The sequence below is a fragment of the Callospermophilus lateralis genome, chromosome 16, assembly GCF_048772815.1.
Source record: "Callospermophilus lateralis isolate mCalLat2 chromosome 16, mCalLat2.hap1, whole genome shotgun sequence".
Lineage (NCBI taxonomy): Eukaryota > Metazoa > Chordata > Mammalia > Rodentia > Sciuridae > Callospermophilus > Callospermophilus lateralis.
The window spans coordinates 14719796-14745146 of record NC_135320.1 but is presented as its reverse complement, the minus strand read 5'-3'; the positions used below and the strand labels follow the sequence as shown (position 1 = coordinate 14745146).

Sequence of the window (25351 nt, the reverse complement as noted above, 5' to 3'; positions counted from 1 at the left end):
AATGGGCATTTACACAGTATGAATATTCCTTCCGCTCCATTTACAGCCAATAGAGCCTTTCAAACCTGCAGCAGAAGCATGACCTATAGTGGAATAAGGGGTAAGTGGTGAACCCATGTGGGATTCCCCCAATGCCTTTATCCTCATTTCAGACTCTGGAGTCCAGAGGTTATCAGTCTGATGGGAATAATAAGTTTGTGCCTCTTTTTTTTTTTTCTATAAAATTTTATAGTTTGAAAAATGTCTGGGTCTGGGTATCTAACTCAGTGGTAGATTGCCTGATCAGCAGGTCTACAAAGACCTGGATTCAATTCCAGCATCAAAACACACACATACAAACACTTACATACAAACTTTGAAAGTTATTCTTCTAAATCACTGAGAGGAAAAAATAAATATCAATTGCTTCAGTGTTGATCCCACCCATGAATGAAATCTATATTTCAGCTAGGGTAGCCTTCCACCTTATAAATTATACTTAGGTCAAATGTCTTGATCATGTAATCCTAATCATTTCTCCAACTTTATCCCTCCTTGAAACTTCACTTTCAGTCATACTGAACATTGTAGAGTCCTACAGACCCATTACAATTGTCCCTCTCATTTTGCAACAATATTTTCCTTTGACTTTATCCTCCATGCACAGTTTTCTGAAGAACCTCATAGAGAGGGAGACACCCATTGGAGGAGAGATTTTTGAAAATTTCGCTTCTGAGTTCTGCCCAATTGTATGTTATGCTACTAGTTTTGTACACCTCCAATCATTTTTTCCCCATGTCTCAAACTCTTCTAGGTGTTTCTCTGTTAAGATTGAGTCCAAATTCCTTAGTAAGACCTCTTTCTTAAGCTAGTTCTTAGTTATCCGTAAATTTGATCTCTCTTCTCCTATGCTCTCCAACTCTGTTCTTTTTTTTGCTGATATTTATCTGGATAGTTTTACCCTCTCTTTGTCTGTGAAAGGTGATTTCTTTGAAACCTTGCTTAATCTGCAAAGACTGACATATATGGCCCTTCTATTTCTCTTTATAGATAGCAGGTATTCACTGAGTATTTATTTACAAATCAAAGGAATGTTTTGCAGATGTTCCTGCTGGATTTTTTTTTACACAATAACTCTATCCCTGAATATAAATAATTAATGTAAATATACTTATTTAAAAGAACGTGTTGGCGACTTTTAGCTATGTGTCTTATATAAATACTACAATATTATACTCTGACACAATAGTGAGAAAACTCTTATTTACTGCTAAACAATATCCATTTTAACAAGAATGAGAACATTTTGAGTTTCACAATCCACTTTACAGAAAACATTCTGAGCTTCACAATCAACTTTGTGTGAGGGAATCACTCAGAAACTCTAAGGGAAACACAAAAACACACAGCCTTTGGTAGGTTGGTAATGTCAACTGAAGTAGAGGTGGCTCTCCTTCTGTCTCTGGGATCTACCTGCAGACTCACATGGCCTTGGGGAAGAAACATGGGGAAAAGTACACAAGTACAGAATGAGTAGAGATAATTCTTCCCGGTCATTTTTCCCTACACAATCAGTATAACAACTATTTACATAGCAACTGCATTGTAATGGTCCTAGAACCAATTCCCTGAGGCTGCTCTCAGAAACCACCCTACATAAAATACAGTGCTTTTTATTGCCTCTCATATTCTCTGGAAAATCAAAGGAAGTAATTTACCCTGAGAACTTTCAAGCACAGGTGGCAAGTAATGAGAATTAGTTTGACATTCCGAAGTAGCACTATACCTCCAAAGTTTTAGATTTCTAGTGTAATAAAAATTAGAGAGGCTCCCATATATACCATGAAAGTTTCCAACCTCATCTTTTAGTTTTTTTAAAATTATCATTCATATTTTTATTTATCTTAAAAAATATTGTAAGAAATTAAAAATACAGTTGCTATGTTAAAGAAAAATTTAATATAGCAATTACCCTTTCACTGATGTATTAACAGGGCAGTATCTACTTCCTATGAAACTGCATTTAGTGATTCAGAAGACTGCCTCTCCTCCTTTGTGTGGACTGTACACTTTACTATAGGACCTTTGGTTTGCTTCTTTAGTATATCAGGTCAAGGTGAAGTGCATGATAAAATGCTCAGCTCAGCAAAGGGGTATGAGCAGGACTGTTGCAGTGAATGTAATTGAAACATTTCGGAAAATCTGCCAGGGTTAAGGATTCTTTCCATGCATGACTATCAGATAAATGAAATAGTTGTATATTATTTACTTTAATAAACTGTTAGAACAAAATATTTTAATGTCTACATAACAATTACCTTCTTTTTCAGATTTAAAAATACCTTCTAGGCTCATTTCATTGAGTGGAGCAAAATTCTTGCAGCAAAACTATTGAGGTGGTTCACTTGTTCAGGATTCTGCTTGTGAATGCTGCCCTGACTTAATATCAATAGTTTTCTCTCACTCTCCACATGCCACAGTCTGAGTGATGAACACTATTGGCGTATTCGTTGTAGTGCTTATGTATTCTGTACTTCCCTTATCAATACTCAGATTACCTCGAAGGTCCAGGCTTCCAATGATAGGATCAGAAAATGAAGGACAGTGAAGGTTTTGGATTATTCTAGTTTCAAAAGTAAATTCAAGAAATTCAGATACCAGAAATGGGTTCAGATGACTTTTGCTTCTCTGTAATTTACCATTGTGAGGTTCTTTCACATTCACATGGTAAGAGTTTGATGACTTGTGATAATATTTCCTTTCTAAAATCAGACCTTACCTTTTTACTAATGTTTAATTTATTACTAAAGTTATTCATTAAATTAATTGAATACTAACATTGATTAATCATTGAAGTATTTAATTTACAAAATTAACACTTATGGTCCTATCCTGATTTGATGGCGGTCTCATTAAGAATTCAAATGAGCCACTCGCATCTGAAAGTCCTTCTTTACAAAAGTATTCTTTTGAGCATCCAGCTAAAGTAATATACTAAATGGCCAACTGTGACCTGTATGACTACTTAATTCCACAATGTTAAATTAAAAAAAAAAAACCTTAGATAATGTAAAGTTATATCTGACAATGTCAATTACTGGGGATCATGAAATGTCACAATTTCTCAGAGCACCAGATGGCATCCTACTTGCCTATGATGCTCTGGTCATAGACATTAGACTTCCATCATCCCAGGATCAGAACACTCCCCACTGTCTTCCATATTCCACCTCCTCAGACATATGAGTCATTCCCTTATTTTGTTTGCAATAGCTTTTGAAAATACTATACAAATCTTAATTTCTAGGTAAAATATGTGTATGTGTGTTTCTTTGTAAGAGATTACTTATTAATCCTTAAAATTAGTAAGAAGAAATATTTCCACTTATATTTTAGGCCACACTTTGGCAAAAGGAGGAAATGGATTGGATCTTGGGATCAGATGTTCTGATGGGAAGGAAGAGAATGGAAGTGTTCTCTGAGGAAGAGAGTCCCAGTCTGAAACTGTAGCAATGACCGGAATGAAATTAGCAGCTGGATGAGATCTGTGGAGCTCAAGGGTCACTCCCAATTAAATAATAATGTGTAATGCTTTGGCTTTATCATGTGTCACTCCATAGTCACCAAGGTTCAATAATTTTCATACATGACTAGGTGAGAAGGTACGTCTTTCAACTCAACATATATCTCTCCCACATATTCAAATATTGTGAAGTAGGCAATTTATTAGATACCACAAAATCATTTTTGAATCAAATGCTTACAAAGGATATGATCCCAGGTTAAAAACTTCAAACCTCAAATTCCACCACTATATCTATAACTCTAATATGTCATTTATACAAACTAAAACATGTTTTACCCTCAGTTTCAGCTTATAGGTATCGATACAGAAAAATAATAAAAGAATGCTTTTTAATTTTTTTTAGTGTGTGGGGGGGGAGAAAATTCATACCTTCAGGTATGAAGCTGTAGCTTTAGGAACAAAGAAATATAATATACATTATCTATTTATTTTATGTTTATATTTATATTGGAAGATAGGTAGACATATATTTATTTTGGACAATTATGTTTGCACCACATTTGATCAACTAAAAATATTGAAATTATTTTTCTACAAACAGAGTAATATAATGTATTTTTCATTAACACAAATGATCTTTAATTTGACATTTACTAACCAATTAAAATGCTGAAAGGACATAATTTGTTCTCAAATTAAAATATAGGTAACACATCTCTTAAAGTCCATGTGAACACATTACCTTTGTTGCAGCATCAAAGCAGATAAATCCTGTGCTAAAGTCAATGGTGAGGCCCATTAGATGACTTTCTAGCACACAGGCATACGTCTTGCACTAAACACAGACAGAATAGATACTGTTAGTTTTCATAGGATTGATGGAATATTAATATTGAGGTATATGTGATAGCTCCCATACCAAGCAGCTTATACATTACTTACTATCAAAAATAATTGCATAAGGAGGAGAGTTTTATTGATATATCTATTAGTAAAACAGAAGCAAAGAGTGTTTCTATTATTTTTTTCTAGGGGTTCTCATGGCCAAGTTTCTAGTCTTGCTTCTTACCATGTCTTTATGTTGTGCAAAATTGTTACTCCTTGCTATATTGACAATAAAACTGCATAAAATTTTAAGAGTAGGCAAGATCATGTTAAGTCGTTATATCCCGTAGTCAAATATCACCACTTTTTAAAAGATTAAGCTCTTACTTACATTCTCATTTCATGGATATTATTAAAAAAAAAAAACTCTCCAGCACATAAACACAGATTCAGTAACCAAGGCAAAATAATATTTCTGGGCCTTGAAAGTCTCTGTGTGTGTTCCATATGGTACAAGTTATTACCCAAAGTTCAAACATTTACCACTTGCCTGTATTTGTTTCTTTAAAAATCAACAAGTTTGGGCCATGGGTGTGTGTAGCTCAGTGGTAGAGTTCCAGTGGTAGAGTTCTTAGCACGGGCAAAACCCTGGATTCAATACCCAGGATTGAAAATATCTATAAATATGCAAGTAATGCCTTTTGACACGGAAATCGGAGTATAGTCTAACTTTTGTAACTATTTTGGGAGAACAAATAAATAAAAATACTAAAATTTACAATTACACAAATTAAAGATACAATTATACAAATAAAATATGAAGTGACTTAGGCCTTATGTGTACAACATGGTGCATTGTTATATCAATAGGCCAATTTTACTTGCATTTAATTTCAAATTATAATGGGATATTAAAATGATTAATTCACATATAATTCACATATAGAATGTGTGTGGGAGGGAGAATACTATCTGAAGTAAATGTTCAATATCAATCTATACTTCACATTTATTTTTATATACTAATGAATCACATTGTGACTGTAATCATGACTAAATACATCAGATTCTTTTTACCAAAAAGCCATATACATGTCTTTAAGCCTAATTTGCACAAGACAATTATAACCATACAAAATTATTCATTTGGAGTAAAATTTTTCAAATACGAAGATTAGAGGACATACTTAATGAGCCTCAAAAGTTCATTTATGTGTATGATTATATTTGCTTAATACAGGGACATCTTGAATACTTGCCTTCATCCATTAGTACTTTATTAAAAGTGCCATCAACATTAAGGAATGTTCAATGCTATACCAGTTCATTCTAATTTAGACTTAATTGGTTGCTATTTTCAAGTACTGTCTTTTAAAAAAAGAATTTTCGAGGTGAAAACATATTTAGTATAATGCATTAAATTTCTCTCATTAAGTTTAGCATTACAGATTAAATTGCATTGTTTCAATAAACATCAAATTGAAACAAAAAAAATATTCTTAAAATTGAGACCCACTGAAGCTTAATTCTCTAATGTATAATGTTAATTAAAACATATCACAATTGTATTTAATATTTTTCAATATAGAAATATATATTTATTGTTTAATTTTGGTTATATATATATTTTTATGATGTATGTGCCCTTTTGGATGACAGCTATCTATAGCCAAGCCAAAAAACATACAAATCAAATTAATGCTAAAATTTATTTTATTTACCAACTTTAATGATAGTAAAACATTGAAAAGACAAAAGAAAAACATAATTCTTTATGTAAAAATATTCACATATTTGAATATTGAAAATAACAGTACCAAGTATTCAGCCAATCGTGACTAACAAAAAGAAATGGTAAAATCTTAAGAAAAGCTCAAAGCTTAAAAGACATTAAATATTTGGTTTTTCACTTTTGATATATATTTTAACCTGACTCTGTGAGCAACTCATAGAATAGTTCAAAACATTTCATGCAACATCAGGTAAGAGAACACAAAACCTGAAATCAAAGAACAGGTCTAAAATATAAAACAAGAGCATAATTTCGCCACTATCTCATTTTTAAAGAATGGAAAACTTATAATGAAATCTTAATTTCAGACTTACGTTCAAAAATTGATACATTATTATTTCCAAGTGAAGTGAAATATTCCAGATAAATGATAACTAAAATATGCCAATTCCTTTTCAATTAAATTATATTTTAACTTTTAAAAATGTCCTTAGATGTTAACATGTAAAATAAAATATTAGCCAAGCACAGTGGAACATGTTTATAATCCCAGAGATTAGGGAGGCTGAGACAGGGGAATCACAAGTTTGAGACCAGCCTTGGCAAATTAACAAGACCCTGTCTCAAAATAAAAAAATAATAATAATAATAAAAAGGACTGGTGAGGTAGCTGAATGACCCTGAGTTCAGTCCCCAGTACTGGGGACAAAAAAAAAAAAAAGAATTAAACACTGTTTAAAATGTTTTCCTTCTTTCCATTTTTGACATTAAAACTCCTATTTTATGGACTTGAGACTCTGTAATTCTCTCTCTCTCTCTCTCTCTCTCTCTCTCTCTCTCTATATATATATGTATATATATATATATAGAAAAAACTAGAATTATTACAAAATGTCAAATGAACAATTGAACTACCAAAATTTGAGATTTCTCTCTATCCTGTTTCTGTGATTGAAATGTCAAGCTGGTGCAACCTGAGGTGGTGACTTCTCTTAGTCATCAGAGAAATCAGTTTAATTTGTTTAAAACCATGCATAAATCTCTCTTACTATAGGTTACCATACTGGTACATGCAATGTTAAACTATTACATTTGCTTCCAAAATTAAGCATTCATATATGTATTTAGGTCTTTGATTTATGGATCCATTTGCATGGCACAAATGCATTGTAATATTTTACTTTTGCTACAGATCTGTTAGAGGTCTGGGAAACTGTCCCATTTCATGGTCTCATGAATTGAGGCTGAAGGCCCTCTGAAGTTTGATCTAGATATGATTATACCCTGAAGAATGAAATTTCAGTAAATATCTATTGGTTGCTTGATGTGAGCAAAATGCATTGGACTTCAGGGACTAGGTGAATAAAATAATCTCAAGCCACTTACAGCTTAGTGTGGGGAATGGCCCTGTGTCACTCCAATCCAAGACTTAAGAAAGTGATAATGTTTTCAAAAGTGGGAAGAAAAAAGGGTTTGTACAGGATTTGTGGAAGGAATCATGATGGTCAGTGAGTAGAACATATCAGAAGTCAGAGAAATGTTCGTGGGTGACAGGAACTTTGAATAAAAGTTTTAAATGCTATGTATGGTTTTCAAGGGCATAAAAGGCAAGGTTTTCTAGAAGGGCACCATGTGTCAAGGAAGACAACATGCTACAAATTAGGTGGTCAGGTTTGAAGAATGGGATGTGACCTTGTAAACAATGAACTAAAATTAGAGCATTTTCTCTAAAAGATTCAAAGTAGAACAGTGTCCAAATGCATTAGAAATGTATTTTTTGAGGATTTTTAGGAAATAGTGTAGAAAGTTAAAGTTGTGGGACAACTAAAATATCATTCAGAGGTGCTTTATCATTCATTTAAAAATAATGGTGAAATATTGAATGTATTTGAGAGGGAAGTCAGTACTCACTAGACTGTCATTTTATACTGCCGTGAGATTATATGAGAACACTAGGGTTGTGGTTGTGCAACCCTGGTTATCACAGGTGCTACCTTCCAGACTCTCACCTGTATCCGTTCTACTTCTAAAAAGGTGGCCGTTTGGAAGGCTCTTTCCCACTGGGCAAGGTCACACTCTAACTCCACGGAGAAGTAGAGGTCTTCCCCAGACTCGGACTGCACAGTGAAGCAATGTTTCCGCCGGTCCAGCAGGTCACTGTCCTGATGAAAACCTGGAGTTACACCAGCTGGCATACATCAATTCATATTGCTAACATGACCAGACTTTGCATCAATCAGCCTTGAACGCAAGGTGCCAATGCCACCATCAAAACGATAACACTCTGCTGTCACTAAATCTTCATTAAAAATGGCTGAAGTTACCAAAACTCCAGGCTTAAAGTTCACACCAAATCCATTATTCCTCTCTATTCACACTGATGCATATCCATAAAATAAAAGTTGGGCTTTCTTCCTTCAACTCTTACTGTAACATAACTACCAAGCCATTTAAAACATAAAACTCAAGTTTATGACTATAGGAAAGGGTGATGTACAATCCCGTTTCTTTCAAACAAAGCTGTCAAGACATTGGAATTAAAAAATGCTTACTTTTGTAAAATACAGATTTTTAAAAAGCTTTATAAACATGTTAGGTTTTCACTGAGTTGATTTTTGAAAACTTTAAGCAATTATGAAAATATTCTCCATGAGAGATGAAAGAAAAAATGATTCTAATTTGTCTATAGCAATTATATTGAATTTTTCTTTAAAAAAACACATTTTCCTCACTTATGTAACTATATTTCATTGAGTCAAAAGGATTTTGAAATTGGCAATTTCTTGGTCTTACCAGAGTTTTCAAAAAAAGTGCATTCCAATTTTCAGAGATGTTAAAATGTGGAAAAAAACTCCACTAAGAATTTATGAAATAGAGTAACCTAATGCAATTTTTCAGATTATAGCTTTTGAAATACATAGGCGGTGTACTGAAAATTGCCAAAAGGTTAATCATTGGTGTCTTTAATCATTTCCTTAGATGGAAGTGTGCAAGTAAATGTATCATCATAAAACACAGAAAATGTTAAAAAGTCTCTGCTTTGACAGTGATTTAAAAATAATAACTATTTTCTTTTCATCTCACTTGTATTCTTGTAATTGCTGGAAAAGAGATAATAAAAGGCAGTTAGTTACTTCCAGTGTTGCAGATTTTAGCTCTGACACTTGCTGCCAGTAGATGCTCAAAAATTAAAAAGAAAATGTGCTCTTTGTATTTATGATGTTCCTATGTTGTCTAAATGAAGAAAAAGTAAAAAAAAAAAAAAAAATCATAATGTTCCTTGAGTACAGTCCAGAAATAAACAGATTGTAAAGTACTTTTAAATTTGGATCTTATGTCTAAGGAGTGTGTTGGTGATATTAAATAAAAAAACAAAAACAATAAACATGCTAGTACAATTATTATGTGTCTTTATAAAAACAAGAATATGATATTACATCAGTATAGATTAAGAAGCTATATGAAGCTATATAAGCTTGTTCTATATGAAGTAAATTTTAAATTGTGGTTAAGATGGCGTAGGAGACTGAGGCAGAAAGATCACAGGTTCAAAGCCAGCCTCGGCAACTTAGAGAGGATCTAAGTGAGACCTGGTCTCAAAATAAAAAATAAAAAGGGTTGAGAATGTGGCTCAGTAGTTAAGTACCCCTGAGTTAAATCTCTGGTACCAAAAAAAAAAAAAAAAAAAAAAAGGCTAAAAAATGATAGTGGCTAAAAATGAGTAGGAAATTAATATGAAAAATGGAAAGCAAGACTCTTCTTTCCAGAGAGAGAGGAAAGAAATGGCAGAGGCCTGTAGCAAGACAAGCACACCAGATAGAGCACTAATCTCTAGGATATATAAAGCACTCAAAAACCTTAATACCAAAACCACAAATAACCCAATCAATAAATGGGCCAAGGACCTGAACAGACACTTCTCAGAAGAGGATATACAATCAGTCAACAAACATATGAAAAATCGTTCAACATCTCTAGCAATTAGAGAAATGCTAATCAAAACAACTCTAAGATTTCATCTCACTGCAGTCGGAATGGCAGCTATCAAGACTGCAAACAACAATAAGTGTTGCTGAAGATGTGGGGGAAAAGGCACACTCATGCATTGCTGGTAGGACTGCAAATTGGTGCAGCCAATCTGGAAAGCAGTATGGAGATTCTTTGGAAAACTGGGAATGGAGCCACCATTTGACCCAGCTATCCCACTCCTTGGTTTATACCCAAGGGCTTTAAAAACAGCCTTCTACAGGGACACGGTGCATTCCAGAAAGTTTGACTAAGCTCACACAAAAAGTGGGAGAGATATTAAGAGTTGAAACTTGGGTGAAGAATGAGGAGATGGGTCCAGTCATGAATTTTGCAGTTGAACATAACTGTAACGACAAGCAATTACATCAAAATTTTAATATATGCTCTATCTGTACTACAGATAATTTAACATTTACATTAACTTTTAAAATTAATAACATTGGCACAAAATTATAACTAAACATTGCAGAATTTTCAGAAACTTTGCCAATTGTATGGGTTTAATTGGCTTTAATTTCCCTTGTAATATAAAATGTTAATCAATGTCATTACTAGCCAGACAATTTTGCTATCTCTTCATTCTCATAAGCTACACGTTGCAATAAAGTCTCAAAATGACCTTCATGTATAATTTTTCTATTCTCTTGGCTGATTTCTATTCTCATAACTTATTTTAAACTTGATATAGCATCTTCTGTATATTATTCATATACTGAAGCTCTCACAGACAAAGGGTTTTCTAATCAACTCTGCAAATAAAATTTCAACATCTTAGAATACTTGTTGTCATTTGTTCCTGTTGTTTGTAAGGCATTTCCCATTCACTGACTCACACTATGAGCAGTATGGACATCAGAGTATTAGGCCCTCATACAGTGAAGGAGAAGACACATTATGAGCATGCTACAGAGTTAAAGTGAAAAGGAGCAATAAATAATTTTTGAGAGAAAGCAGGAAAGGGGAATGTTTTATTCTAGGAAGAGACTGTAGCATCCTTAAGGACTTCAAGACCTAATGCAAGAGCAGTTACAAGCCTAACTGATGCTCTGCTGCTGCTGAGAAGTTCACAGGGTTGCATGGCTAGAAAAGCCCTGGAGCATTTCAGTTAAGAAGCACAGAACCAGCTACTTGAGACAGAGAGAGGGGAGTGGAGAGTAGGTGGATGGGAGAAGGCAGAAACTGAAGGGAGGGGCCACAAATTTGGAATTCTTTTTCAGAAGTTTAGTGAACAGTGACTGTAGCCCAAACTTTACAAAGGCTTGCTTTCAAAGTGATCAACTAAAACCCTGGATTCCCACCCATTGGAATTTCCTTCTTTGTTATCTGTGCTATTTCCAAGAGTTGTGTTGACTTTTCTTGTCTTCAAGTAGCTGCAGTTATTATCAAGTCAATATAAGGAATCCATACTGTTAAGAGAGCAATTAAATAATAACATTCACAATTAAAGATAGGTATTGGCTAGAAACGTTCATAGCATAATGAATGTTTATGCATGTTTATCTTTAACAGTATTAATGAAAGTGTATCTATACTTGTGTATGTGGGTATATATGCATTTTGTGTGTGTGTGTGTGTGTGTGTGTGTGTGTATATATATTATTCTCTCTCCCCCTCCTTCTCTTGCTCATACAATTGTATACGATAATAAGGTGATCATAACCCAGGTGCTAACTTAAAGTGTCTGGATTCAAATCTTATCTCTCCCAATTTTTAGTAGGTAATCCTGGGCAAATTGATTACTATATCTCTCATTTACTTCACTCATGTGTTAAAATAAAAATGATTAACTGGTCTGATAAAGATGATTAAATAAGATATTACATATAATTTTAGCTTAATTTTGGATAAATAGTAATTCTCAATTAATGTCAGGTAATTCTGATATCAGAATAGATATTCAATAAAATTAATATGTCATCCTACTCTCCTTTGACTGGCTCTTGGTATACATATATAGAGAGCAGTGCAATTTTAGAAGGGACAGTATTCCCTTTATGTTCAATGTTGGTCAGACCCATATGAGTCAGAATGTGATTTTCCTCCCAGTATAAACAATCACTTGGGAATACTTTCTTTACCTGTTGGAAAGTATAATTTAATAATGGCAGTTATACTAAGTTATACTAAGAACTAAACATATACTGAGCATTATTGATAAATTTTTCTCATTTGCCTTTCTCTTTTTTAAAATTTTTATTGTTGGTTGTTCAAAACATTACATAGTTCTTGACATATCATATTTCATACATTAGATTCAAGTGGGTTATGAACTCCCATTTTTACCCTGTATACAGATTGCAGAATCACATCAGTTACACATTCACTGTTTTACATACTGCCATACTATTGTCTGTTGTATTCTGCTGCCTTTCCTATCCTCTACTATCCCCCTTCTCCTTCCTTCCCCTCCCATCTTCTCTCTCTACCCCATCTACTGTAATTCATTTCTCCCCCTTGTTTTTTTTCCCTTTCCTCTCACTTCCTCTTGTATGTAATTTTGTATAACAATGAGGTCTCCTTCCATTTCAATGCAATTACCCTTCTCTCTCCCTTTCCCTCCCACCTCTCTTCCCAGTTTAATGTTAATCTTCTTCTCATGCTCTTCCTCCCTACTCTGTTCCTAGTTGCTCTCCTTATCATTTGCCTTTCTCTATCACAGTATTCTCTGTTTTCTGAAATTTGTTCTAAATTCCATAAATTCTTTCTGCAGAGGATCATTAGCCATGTACTATACTTCACAGATCCATGAAGCAATACTAAAAAGAAGCAATGTATTATAAATGTTGGCTCATAATACATATTTTCCCAAGTTATTCTGCAATCAATGGGTGTACTTAAAGTATATTTCTTACTATAAGTAATTAAGTAAGCAATGAGTTTTAAATAATTATTGAGTTAATACATATAACCAACCATAAATTTGCTTTACTTAAAACATATAATATAAAAGTTAGAAAAACCTGACAAAAATCAGTGCATTATCATGACGGTGGAGTTCCTGGGTATGTATTTTCTTCCACCCTTCACACTACAATTGTTCACCCAGTATGTGCCAGTAAGTCAGTACCCTGTTTTATATTTTTCCAGGTCCACTTATCATTGCTCTAATAATATCTAATTTTATTTCATTTCCTTCAGATTAATGGCATCTATGAAAGTAAGAATACACACTAAAAAGGAATGGTATCCCATTCAGGGAAAGGATAAACATATTTGTATTATTATGTTAAATGTAAATTTCATTGTATAACCTATCACCTTATCAATATGTTTATGAATGTTAAGCTTGTTATTGCTCTTTTATGTGAACTTGTAGTGAGTCAGGAAATCACTGATTCATGAGTGCAAAATTATTTAAGCCAAATCAAAATTGTGCCTTTTTTTTAATTGAAAAAGAGAAATAGACCTAGGAGGATTTTCTAGGATTTTCTAGCTATAAATTCAGATTTTTATTATTTTGCAGCTATATGGTAATCACTAGATTACCAGGTTACCTTTCATCTTTTTCTTATAAAATAAATGAAGTATATTATTGTACCTTTCCTCATAGGTGCTGTCTAGTCATAATCATACTGTGTGGTAATCTGAGAAGAACAATCATTCTAACAAAACCAAATCTTTTCAGTTTATTTAGAGTTAGATCTTTAGGAATGATCAAGTGTTGGTCAAATCTATCTCAGGTAGTTTTATTACCTAATTAGTATTCTTTTTTTCATTTTTTTTATGAAAACAGCACTCTTGACATTACTGTATATAGTAAAAAAAATTCTATAAATCAAAATATCCTAAGAAATACATGGTATTTCAGAGTCACGACTGGAGGCAATCCCACTTGTTTTCCAAATGTGGCCACTGGAGTGTCACAAACAGCAGGAATGGTGCTGGTCATCTGGTTTTGTCTTGAAGAAATATTCCAAACAATGACACATTTAAGTGTCTCCAAAGAATGGAATTCTAATTCTTACCCTTTAATACTTGATATATGGAGTGTGTTCTTCAATGATCTAGTATTCTGTTTTGAAAACTGTGTCTCTCATATAGCAGTTGATATTATTTTGTTCTTACTCTTTCTTCAGATGTAATTTTAATAGTAACTTTTTAAAATGATGTCCTTTTATATTCTTGAGAAAATTATCAAGTTACCTTTCAGCTTTCTCTTATAAAATAAATGAAGTATATTATTATACCTTTCCTCATAGGTGCTGTCTAAGCTATTTAATTATCTTGCTATCGTCACTGCAGCCTGTCCAACTTAGTTTGAGTCTCCCAAGTATTCTAAAACATAAACTAGCAGAATGGACTCATATGGGTCTGACCAACATTGAACATAAAGGGAATACTGTCCCTTCTAAAACTGCACTGCTCTCTACATACCTTAGAACACTGTATTAATGCCCTGCCTGGGGAGATGTAAAAAGTGCTGATCATTGTGGGAAATAGTATCTAGCCGTAAAACCTCTCATAAAATGTGTTCAATTAATACCACACTTTGTCAGATGAAGGGAGGTGTAGGGGCCAAGCTATTCAATTAGTACTCATTAATATAGATGATACAATCTTTGGCCTGACTTCAGAATTCCCTTCTAAAATAAGACTCAGGATTAAAGAACACAATTTTCATCCTGGATTCATGAGATCCATCTTTATTCACCCTCATTCTCACTTAAACAATTATAAATAATGGTGAAAACACTTTCAAGCAGAGCTTAAGATTCCAGATAGGCATTATTATCTCAGAATTTATATTATTCTTGGTCTATCACAATGTCTATAGTACTGAATGTTGTTGATATTCAATAAAATATGTATCGCATGCCTGCTGTGTACCAAGCGCTGTTCTAGAGTATAGACATACCACTGAGCAAGGCCAATGACATCTGTGACTTGTGGAGCTTTGGTTTGAGCAGAACAAGACAAACCATAAAACAAAACAAAATGCTTAACTGTAATATGTCAGTGACAAACCCAGTTAGGAGCTTTAGAGTAGGGCTCATCTTGGGAGGCACTGCCATTTATACAGCATGAAAAGATGCAACGTGTGGGGAGAGCCATGAAGAAAAAGAGCATGAGTCAGGCTGGGGGTGTGGCTCCAAGGTAGAGCGCTCGCCTACCATGCCTGAGGCACTGGGTTCGATCCTCAGCACCACATAAAAATAAAATAAAGATATTGCCTCCACCTATAACTAAAAATAAATATTTTTTTTTAAAAAAGAGATTATGACATTTGGGGAAAGAGGCAAGAAATCCAACAAACCCAAGGCTGAATGTAATTAAACATGAGAGCAGAATTGGGGTTAATTTTTGTGCAGGTGGCAAGAGACAAGAGCAGACAGAGGAAGGCTGAGAGGCATGCGGTGGTAGACCTCTCATACAGCGTCCCCAAACATTTGGGTCTCACTCTGAGTGAAATTGGAAGCTAGTAAGAGGTAAGAGTTAAAACAGGAGATAGGGTAAGAAAGAATTAGACACAAGCTGGAGAGTCCCCAGCAGTGATGTGGGATGTATTCTGCTGATCTGCCAGATAAGGAGCATATTAAAAAGAAATGTCAGGGGTGACTCCAAGGTGTGAGACAGGAGCAACTGGAAAGTTGGAATGGGTGTTAGTTGAGGTGAATGGTGAGGGCACAGGAGCACATAATTGAGTTTGAGATTTTTATTAGACGTCTACTTAAGACATTCAGGAGGCAATAAATGCATTTGTTTGGAATGCACGGTTGAGTTCTAAATAAACTCAGAATCATCGGCAGATAAGTGGCATTTAATGAAATGAAATTGGAAATGGGTTGGGAATACCAAAAGAGAAAGTTTCCACAAAGTACTATGAGGATAATTCTTGGGAAGTTTGGTCTTCCCCTGTCATTTTTCTGCAAAAACATACAAATATCAAAGCTTATTTCAAAAATAAATTTTCTTTTACAAGCCCAAAATAACATTAGTTTTTTGCGTTTTAAAAATGTCAGGGTTTTTTTTTGTTGTTGTTGTTGTTAAAAAAGTCAGGTTATATGATAAGTACAGATTTCAATGACTAACCTAAAACTATATAAATTGTTAATATATGTACATCCATTAATGAAATATGTTTTAATTTGTATAATGTTGTAGGAAATGTAGAGACTACGTGAACAACTGAGCATAAAATAATTTAGAACCATAATTTCTACTGAAGTAAAATACTCCTTCATCTCCTTTTGTGTGTAATTCTTTTCCATTCCTGACATCTTAAAAACTATGTGTTAACATGAGCATTGTATTAGTTTATGTTTTAACATAAATAAAATACAAACATATACCTTTCTAATGGATTTTATGTAAATACAGAATATATGGTATCCTTTTGCCAAAATACGTTTTTATTTCTGCACTCAAATTGATAAACTCTTAAAGTCTGTAATTGATGCAACATTTATTATATTAGCTCTAAAGTTTTCAACGTATATTCACTATGTCAATTTATCTTTTGTTGAGATGGTTTTGACTTTATTTGGGGAAAAAAAGCATTTCTCCAAAATTTTATATATATATATATATATATATATATATATATATATATATATATATATATATATATCAGGAGACAAATCAAATAAAATAATGTCAATTAGGCTTTAAATTTTACTTAAATTCTGTTTGCAGGTTATTGCTCTCTAATGAGTAAATCCCCATCCTGAGGGGCATTCTGATGGAGTGTGAATAGACAGAAATCTGTCCACCCGGGTCTGTTGCTGTCTTTTACGATCATGTGTCAGCTGAGCTGACGCGGTGACCTTGCCTGACTCTGGTAGAACCTTTGTTCTCACTTCTGTTCTGCAGCCCAGTGCTTTCTTGTCACCAGAGCCCTAGCAAGCTGCACTTAATGACTAGGGTTCAAATTGGGGCTGATAAAAAAGAAAGACAAAAGAGAGAGGGTGGCTTGGAAGGGCTTTGGCAGAAGTGGTTGACAGAGTGGTGACAACTATGCCCTAGTTTGTAGCACTTGTCCCTTTTATATTCTCATGTGTGCAAGCTTATTGCTTCTCCAGGTGAAAAGAATCTAAAAATGATATTTCTTTTGTCTTATTTATAGTCCAATGAAAAAAAATCCTAAAAGTTGTAGGTATTAGCAAGTTCTATGTGATTTAATCTCTTTGAATTGTTATCTGAAGCAGTTCTTTAAAGTAGAATTCACTTCCACTTACAATGCCCTACTGGTATGCAGGTTAAGCAGATGGATCAGAAATTTTAGGTACTGCAAAGGATGGGGTCATTACAATCCTCAAAAGAATTACAGTTGAGAGTGGTGGAAAAGGAGTAGAACAGAGGGAGTGGAAGAGACCAGGGTTATATTCCTATATCTCTCTACTCTTCACTCCATGCAGTATAAGACTCAAGCGATATCTCTGAGTTCCCCTCTGCTCAAATAGAGGCATCTGCACATGATGTCCATGGAGCATATGATTCTGACAAAGACCTACAATTTCTGAAAAAGCCTGATCTCTGGTCAATGAGGTGTTCTCAATTTCTCTTTCTATACTGTTTGAGGTTGTAATGGAGTGTACCACACCCAGATAAAAGTGACCTTCAAGAGTTGAAAAGATAATCAAATGCCTGGCTCACACAAAGTCATTCTCTTAATTTTGAACACTGGCTCAAATGACTGTCTTCTGATTCCAAAGGATGGAAAAAAAAAAACAATTCATTCAAATACTTACTGGCACAAAGGTAAAACACATTCTGGTTTTTAGATTTTTCTGGAAAGTTATATCACTCACAAAATGGTTGTGGTGACTACATTGGGTAAAACTAAAGATATGCCTTTGTTGCACATGACTGATACCACTTCAAGGGAAACCTACATCTCAAGAGTAATTTACAGTTTGAAATTACTGACACGTATTCAACACTTATTAAGTTCCCCATTGAAGCATACTTATTAACAATGCTAGCCCCACACTGCAGCTATTATTATAATTCTTGATTTAAAAATGAGGATCTTGAAGTAAATATAATTAAATAATATAGCAATGAAATATTGTTGGTAATTTATTAAGGTCAACTTCAAGCCCAGGCAACTTAATATTGTTGCATACTACTAACATGATACTGCTCTTTCTCTCAACTAAATAATGTAGCAATCTGTGTTGATCAGACATGTAAAAATGAAATAATAATGAGTACATAATGAATGGCTAAAATATGAATGCACTTATGGAAATTAAAATTCAAAAAAAATTTATTTATATAATAAAATAATAACCATAGTAAATATATTTCTAAAGTTTTGGCTTATACACAGTCCATGGTCTGTTATTCAGAGCAAAAAGAATTTAATAGGTTCCCAGTGATGATGAAGCAATATTTAATATTATTCCATGTTTTGATAAAAATGTTTCAAAGTTAGCATTACTTACAGAACTGTAGAACCAGTAACTTCATTACACTTAATTCTCTTTCTCTCTTTCTCTCTCTCTCTCTCTCTCTCTCTCTCTCTCTCTCTCTCTCTCACACACACACACACACACACACACACACACTTGACCACAGCAAATTAGAATGCTATAGTTTTGTCAATCATGGTTCTTTTTTTTTAAAAAAAAGTTACAAACAAAATTGATTTTGATAAAAGCCAACTATGGATGGAAATAATTTTAAAGGTAAAATTCAAATTTCCCTGGCTTTATTATTTAGGAACATATCAACTGAAAGTATTTTAGATCTTTCAGAGGTTGATCAAAGACCCTTTTCTACCCTTTTCTAATAATCTTTAATTTACCAAGCCTACAAGAAGGAAAATAAACAATGAAACCTAATTCAATGGTTAAATTTAGTAAATGATGGGCTGGGGTTGTGGCTCAGAGGTAGAGTGCTTGCCTTGCATGTGTGAGGCACTGGGTTGGATCCTCAGCACCACACAAAAATAAAATAAAGATATTGTGTCCACCTATAAGTAAAAAATAAATGTTTTTAAAAATAGCAAATAACTTTTTTTTTCAAAAACCAACTTTAAACAGCATAATTAACCTGCTAATAATTCACATAATTAATTAATGTAAACCTCATAGTCCTGTAAAGTTACATTTTATGAGTATAACCTGGTAAGGACTGAGAAGCATGGTCCATCAAGTCAGGACCTCGTATTCTCTGTCCATAGCAGTTACTTTGCGGCCACTGATCACTATCACTTCTCAAACTTTCACTTTTTCTTCTTTTGTAAAAAGTATCTCGAGTAATAGAACTGTTCATTTAATTCTTTACAATGCACAAAATCTAAGTATCAAGAAGTATAAAATATTTGATCTACATAGCAGAACTCATATAAGAAATATATATGTCAATATCATTATAAAGAAAATAACAGGATAAAACAGCAAGCTATTCTAACAAAAGGAGAAGATAGTGGATCTGAGCAAAGGTGCTCAATACAGTTGTTCCTCAACTTAAGATTCAAGGGGTAGGAAGACTGCTGGCTTCTCAGCAAAGTGGATGACTCAATGAATTCAACTACAAATTCAACACTGGAAAGTCAAATAATCATGGGGGCATAGTCAGAAACTGAAGAGCAGAAAATGAAAATTAATACATTAGAGACTCATCAACTTGGCTGGTGGCAGTGGTGATAATACTACCAGCCCACGGCAGAGGGGAGAGGAAGCACGTGAAGAGAAAGAAAAAAAGTGCACCTAATAAAATTGAATTAGGGAAACCTGTGGAATAGACCCAGAGACAGTGGGGGAAGTTGTTGAGTGAAATAGGATCACAATCGTTCAGCCAACTGTAGAGAGTTGTAGCAGGAACCACTTTCAAATGGCCATCCTGAGGTAGCAAGCAGTGTCAGGATACCCAAACTCATGAAGGAAGTTGCTAGCCTGACCCAGTAGTCACCTATTGTGTGTTTTAGAATGTGCCTGGACCAGCATGATAGAAACAGGTGCATAGAGGATTTATACCTTGGGTGATACAGGCTAGGGAAGCTTAGCTTGGACTAGTGACTCATATGAGAATATGGGAAGATGCCAGTAACTGGTCAAACAGGCATATCTTCACTTCAGGTCCAATTCTAGCTAATTCACCTCATTGGCAGTGGAATATGAGAGACCTGCAGAGGTGGAGACCTGCTACCTTAAGAGTAGATTTTTGAAGATGTTCCTGAGACACTCAGCAGAGATTGTCATCTGCCTAGCAACAGGGACTGTGGATCTAATCTCAAGTACCCTCCCACTGAGTTCGAAAGAATAGCCAAGACTAAATCACAGTTGTTGAACTTCCAATTCAGAACTCGGCTACAGCCCCACTCTGGGAGTACATGATTTGTCTGTACTCCCCAGTCTGTTGAATACCATATGGTGAGATGGGAAGCAGAGAGTTACTTCAACCAATTTTGGCTCCAGGACACAACATCTGGGAACTTGCTTAGAAACACAAAGAAGACATCCCCTAGCCATTGGCCCAAGTGTTACAGAGCTTAAGGAACCACCACTTGACCCAGCCATTCCACTCCTGGGTCTATACCTAAAGGACGTAAAAACAGCATACTACAGGAACACAGCCACATCGATGTTTATAGCATCACAATTCATAATAGCTAAACTGTGGAACCAAACTAGATGCCCTTCAGTAGATGAATGTATTTTAAAAATATGGTATATATACACAATGGAATACTATTCAGCATTACAAGAGAATAAAATCATGGCATTTGTAGGTAAATGGATGGAGTTGGAGAATATAATGCTAAGTGAAGTTAGCCTATTCCAGAAAACCAAATGCTGAATGTTTTCTCTGATATAAGGAGGCTGATTCATAATGGCGATAGAGGTAGAGCATGGGAGGACTGAATAAACTTCTCAATAGAGCAAAGAGGTGGGAGGGGTAGGGTGGGGATATGGGGATAAGAAAGTGGAATGAGATGGACATCATTACCCTAAGCACATATATGAAGACACGAATGGTGTGACTACACTTTGTGTATATGAAAATTGTGCTCTTAAAAAAAAAAAAATGGCACTATGGCATTAGCAATGAACATCTGTTCTTCCCAAAACTCTTGACTACCTGAGAGAAAACAAACCCTTTATTTCTCATTAAGAATTTTTTCCTATTCCTCTATCCTTTTTAAATTTAAATCTTTTTAGGTCTTTTATTTTTTATGTTTTTAAATGTTTCCATTCAACATGATTGTGTGTATGTGTGTTTGTGTGTGTGTGTGTGTGTGTGTGTGTGTGATTTTGCTACATGAATAGGTTTAAGAATATATATCTGTATATTCTAATACATAGAAATATGTATTCACATATTTTTTTCTTTCATTTTAATTGCTTTTTACTTCATTTGTTAATTATTTAGCATTTTTAGTTTTTTTACTTTAATGGGATAATATTTTGTGTAGGTTTGTTTTTTGTTTTGTTTTATTTGTTTGTATTTTTTATTTATTTTTTTGTTCCTTTGTCACTTTCTACCCCCACTAGTAGCCCAATTTTCATGTTTTCTCTTCCTTTATTTTTAAATTTTATTTGTATTCCTACTTTATAGCTGTCATTACTTTCTCTCTCCTGCTTCACCTCCTTTTTTCATTTTTAAAAAATATTTCAAACTTTCTCTTGCCTTCCTACGATATTTTCTTCTCACTTAAGTAACTATAATTTACTCTCTGAGAGAAATATGTGGTTTTGTAATTCCTACCCCATTTATGTAGTGATTATTAATACAGGGGGAAACATAGTTGACACCTGCTGTTTAATATTTGATCTATTTCATGGTTGTTTATTCCTAGTACTGATAATGAGGCTGACCCCACCATGCTCTTCAGGTGGTAAGTAGTGTAATAGATTTCAAAGCAGACACTGGATATTTATGTTAAGGCTTTACACTGATTTCTAACAGTATTGATATTATTTTCCTTCCTTTTCTCTCAGAAGAGCTGTGAATTAATTGGGAGATGCAAGTTTATAGGGTACAGAGCCTACTTCTGAACAATACTCAAAAATCAGTCAAATAACAGCAAAACTCACTCCACACACAAAAAAGCCTGATTGAGCCTCGGCAATACCGCAACACATAGATTAGAGGAGAAAAAAACCCTAAACCAACAACAAGGCCCCAAGTAGAAACAAGTTGATGAGGATGTCAAGTTCCGCTGCTGGACATCTATCATACAGCAGAATCAGAAAGAAGTCACACACACACACACAAAATTATACACCAAAGGACACACATATAAAAGAAGAAGAGGATTCCATTTTAACAGATGTTCAAGTCCAAGACTTCTGAAAACATACAAAAACAGGCAAACAAATCTTCCCCCAAATTTCATAATCCCCTAACAATGAACCCACAGACAGGATTGGAGGAAATCCCAGAGAAAGACTATAAAAACAGATTGTTAAAATGTTCAGTTAACTAAAGGAAGATCTAAAGAACAAAGTAAGAGAGAAAATTCAAGAGATGGCAGACCATTTCAATAACAAAATAGAGATACTGAAAAGAAATCGTAACTACAATGATAAACACAATGAATAAAATTTAAAATTCACTTTATAGTATTTTCAACAAATTAGATTGCAGAATAAATAGAATTTTGGTCCTTGAAGACAGATTTGGACCTTGAAGATGAGGAATATGAACTTGAATATTCATTATGCAGTAAAGGAAACAAAGTAAAAGACCATGATCAGAGAGTACAGGAACATTGGCACATCAACAAGAAATCAAACTTGAGAGTCACTTGGATAGAAGAAAACATAAAAATAATGGCTACAGGCATGAAGAATCTCTTCAGTGAGATAATAACACAAAAGTTTCCTAACATTAAAAATGACATTAAAAATCCACATATAGTTTTCACATATAATTCCAAATAGATAGTATCAAAGAGAAACCTCTCCAAGACACATCATAACAAAAATGCCTAACAGAAAATAATGAAAGAATATTAAACACTGCAAAGAAAAAAAAGCCATGCCACATTTGGAAAGAAAGCAATAAGGCTCATTTCTGACATCTGTATCAATGAAGACTTGGAATGAGATAGTCCAAGCTATCTCATAAAAAATTGTCTGACAAGATTGCCATATCCAGCAAAGCTATCTTTTAGAATGGATGAAGGAATAAAAACTTCATATGATAAGAATAAACTAGAATTCACCACTAAGCCAGAACTATATAAAACAAACCATAAGAAATGTTTAAAGATACACTATACACAAAAGATTTCAATAACAAACCTCAAAGCTTTCAGATAGATAAAACACTCTAGTAGAGCAACTAAATAAATGAAAATCAAGACTAAAGTAAATATAGAAGACAAATTAAAGTGTCAGGAAGTTTCAAACATCCATCTGTAACTACATAAAATGTATTTGGACTCAACTTCTAAACATAAAGACATAGATTGACCAAACAAATTAAAACATGCAGGGACACAGTGGCACAATTCACAATAGCTAAACTGTGGAACCAACCTTAGATGCCCTTCAATAGATGAATGGTTAAAAAAAAGTGTGGCATATATACACAATAGAATATTACTCAGCAATAAAGAGAATAAAATTATGGCATTTGCAGGTAAATGGATGAAATTAGAGAAGAAAATGCTAAGTGAAATTAGCCAATCCCCCAAAACCAAATGCTAAGTGCTTTCTTTGATATAGGAGGCTGATTCATAGTGGGATAGGAAGGGGGAGCAGAATAGACAAACTCTAGATAGGGCAGAGGGGTGGAAGGAGAAGGGAGGGGGCATGGGATAATTAATGATGGTTGAATGTGATTATCATTATTATCCAAAGTACATGTATGAAGACACGAATTGGTGTGAGTATACTTTGTATACAACCAGAGATAAGAAAAATTGTGCTCTATATATGCAATAAGATTTGTAATGCATTCTGCTGTTATATATGAATAAACAATAATTGAAAATTAAAAAATAAAAATAAAAAACAGCATGCAGCGCTATAATTTTTGCAAGAGAGTCATCTCATAGGCAGATACCCATAGGCTGAAGTAAAAGGATGTAAAAATATTCCATGTAAATGGAGTTTAGAAACAAGTAGGAGTAGCAATTCTCATATGTTACTAAAAAGATTTCAAGAAAAATGAATCAAAAGATACAATGAAGGCCACTAAGAAGATATAACAATAGTAAATATTTATGCTCCAGATGTTGGTGCACTGAATTACATAAAAAAATACCTCTTGACACTAAGTACCAGAGAAACCCAAATGTGAAAATCTTGCATGATTTTAATACACCCCTTTGACCAATAGGTCATCCAGACACAAAATAACAGAAGATATTTCTGATCTAAATAATACTATAGATCAAATGGACCTAAGAGATATCTGTACAATATTTCACTCCAAAAATCTGAATTCACTTTCTTCTCAGCAATTCATGGAATATTTCCCAAAACAGACCATATTGTAAGTCATAAGACTTAAAATTAAGTCTTATCAAATGTAAAAATTGTATAAAAATCACAATGGACTAAAACCAGAAGTCAAAAGGAAAAAAAATTATAGAAACCAAATAAACACATGGAGATTGAAAAATGTTATTTTAAATGATGAATGGTTCATAGAAGAAATGAGAAAATAAATTAAGAAATCTTTGGGAAAAAAAGAAAACAGAGATACAATATATCAAAAACAAATAACCCGGCATTCTGTCTTTCCAATCCGGTTCTTCCTGGGGAGTCTGTTCTGCTATCCTTCAATAAAGCCTTTTACTTTCTACTCAAACAAACAAACAACAACAACAAAAACCTTATCAATAAAAAACCTGATCAATAAATGGGCAAAACAGAAATTTTTCAAAAGAAGAAATATAAATGGCCAACAAATATAAAAAAAAAATGTTCAAACAATTCTGGCAAGCAGGGCCATGCATAGAAAAAACACAAGGAGACCCTATCTCATAAACAAATAGTATTTGGGTCCTGCTGTAGCTTGAAGGAGAACAGATTCTTGCAACATGGAAGTTTTGTAATATTTTTATGAACAGATTGCCACTGACAGCCACTTAGATGGGGGAAAGAATAGATCATTAATTACATTTTGGGAAAATCAGATAGGATTTTGGTTTATTTTGCATATGTGTGACTTTCACCCCAAATATTGAAAAGCATTATTAGATATCTTCTGCATATTCACATCTTAAGAATGCTTAGAGACTGAATCCTTGCATTACCACATCCCATTGCTGAGATACACACACTTGGCTTACACATGAACCTTAAGTTGCTTTAGAAACGTCATAAAAGTACTATAAAGATATAAATTAAAAAAAA

The 25351-nt window shown here is 33.8% G+C and overlaps 1 protein-coding gene across 2 annotated transcripts in view; it reads right to left on the bottom strand.

Moving 5' to 3' along the window:
- The window catches only part of Sntg1 (syntrophin gamma 1), a 317747-nt gene that overhangs the window by 56623 nt on the left and 235773 nt on the right, over nucleotides 1-25351 (bottom strand). For both annotated transcript variants that reach the window (XM_076836043.1, XM_076836044.1), the window contains exons 14-15: nucleotides 8072-8224; nucleotides 4248-4340 (exon numbers count right to left, since the gene is read on the bottom strand). In XM_076836043.1, coding sequence (XP_076692158.1) covers nucleotides 4248-4340; nucleotides 8072-8224 — 246 coding nt within the window. The remainder of the gene's footprint in view (nucleotides 1-4247; nucleotides 4341-8071; nucleotides 8225-25351) is intronic.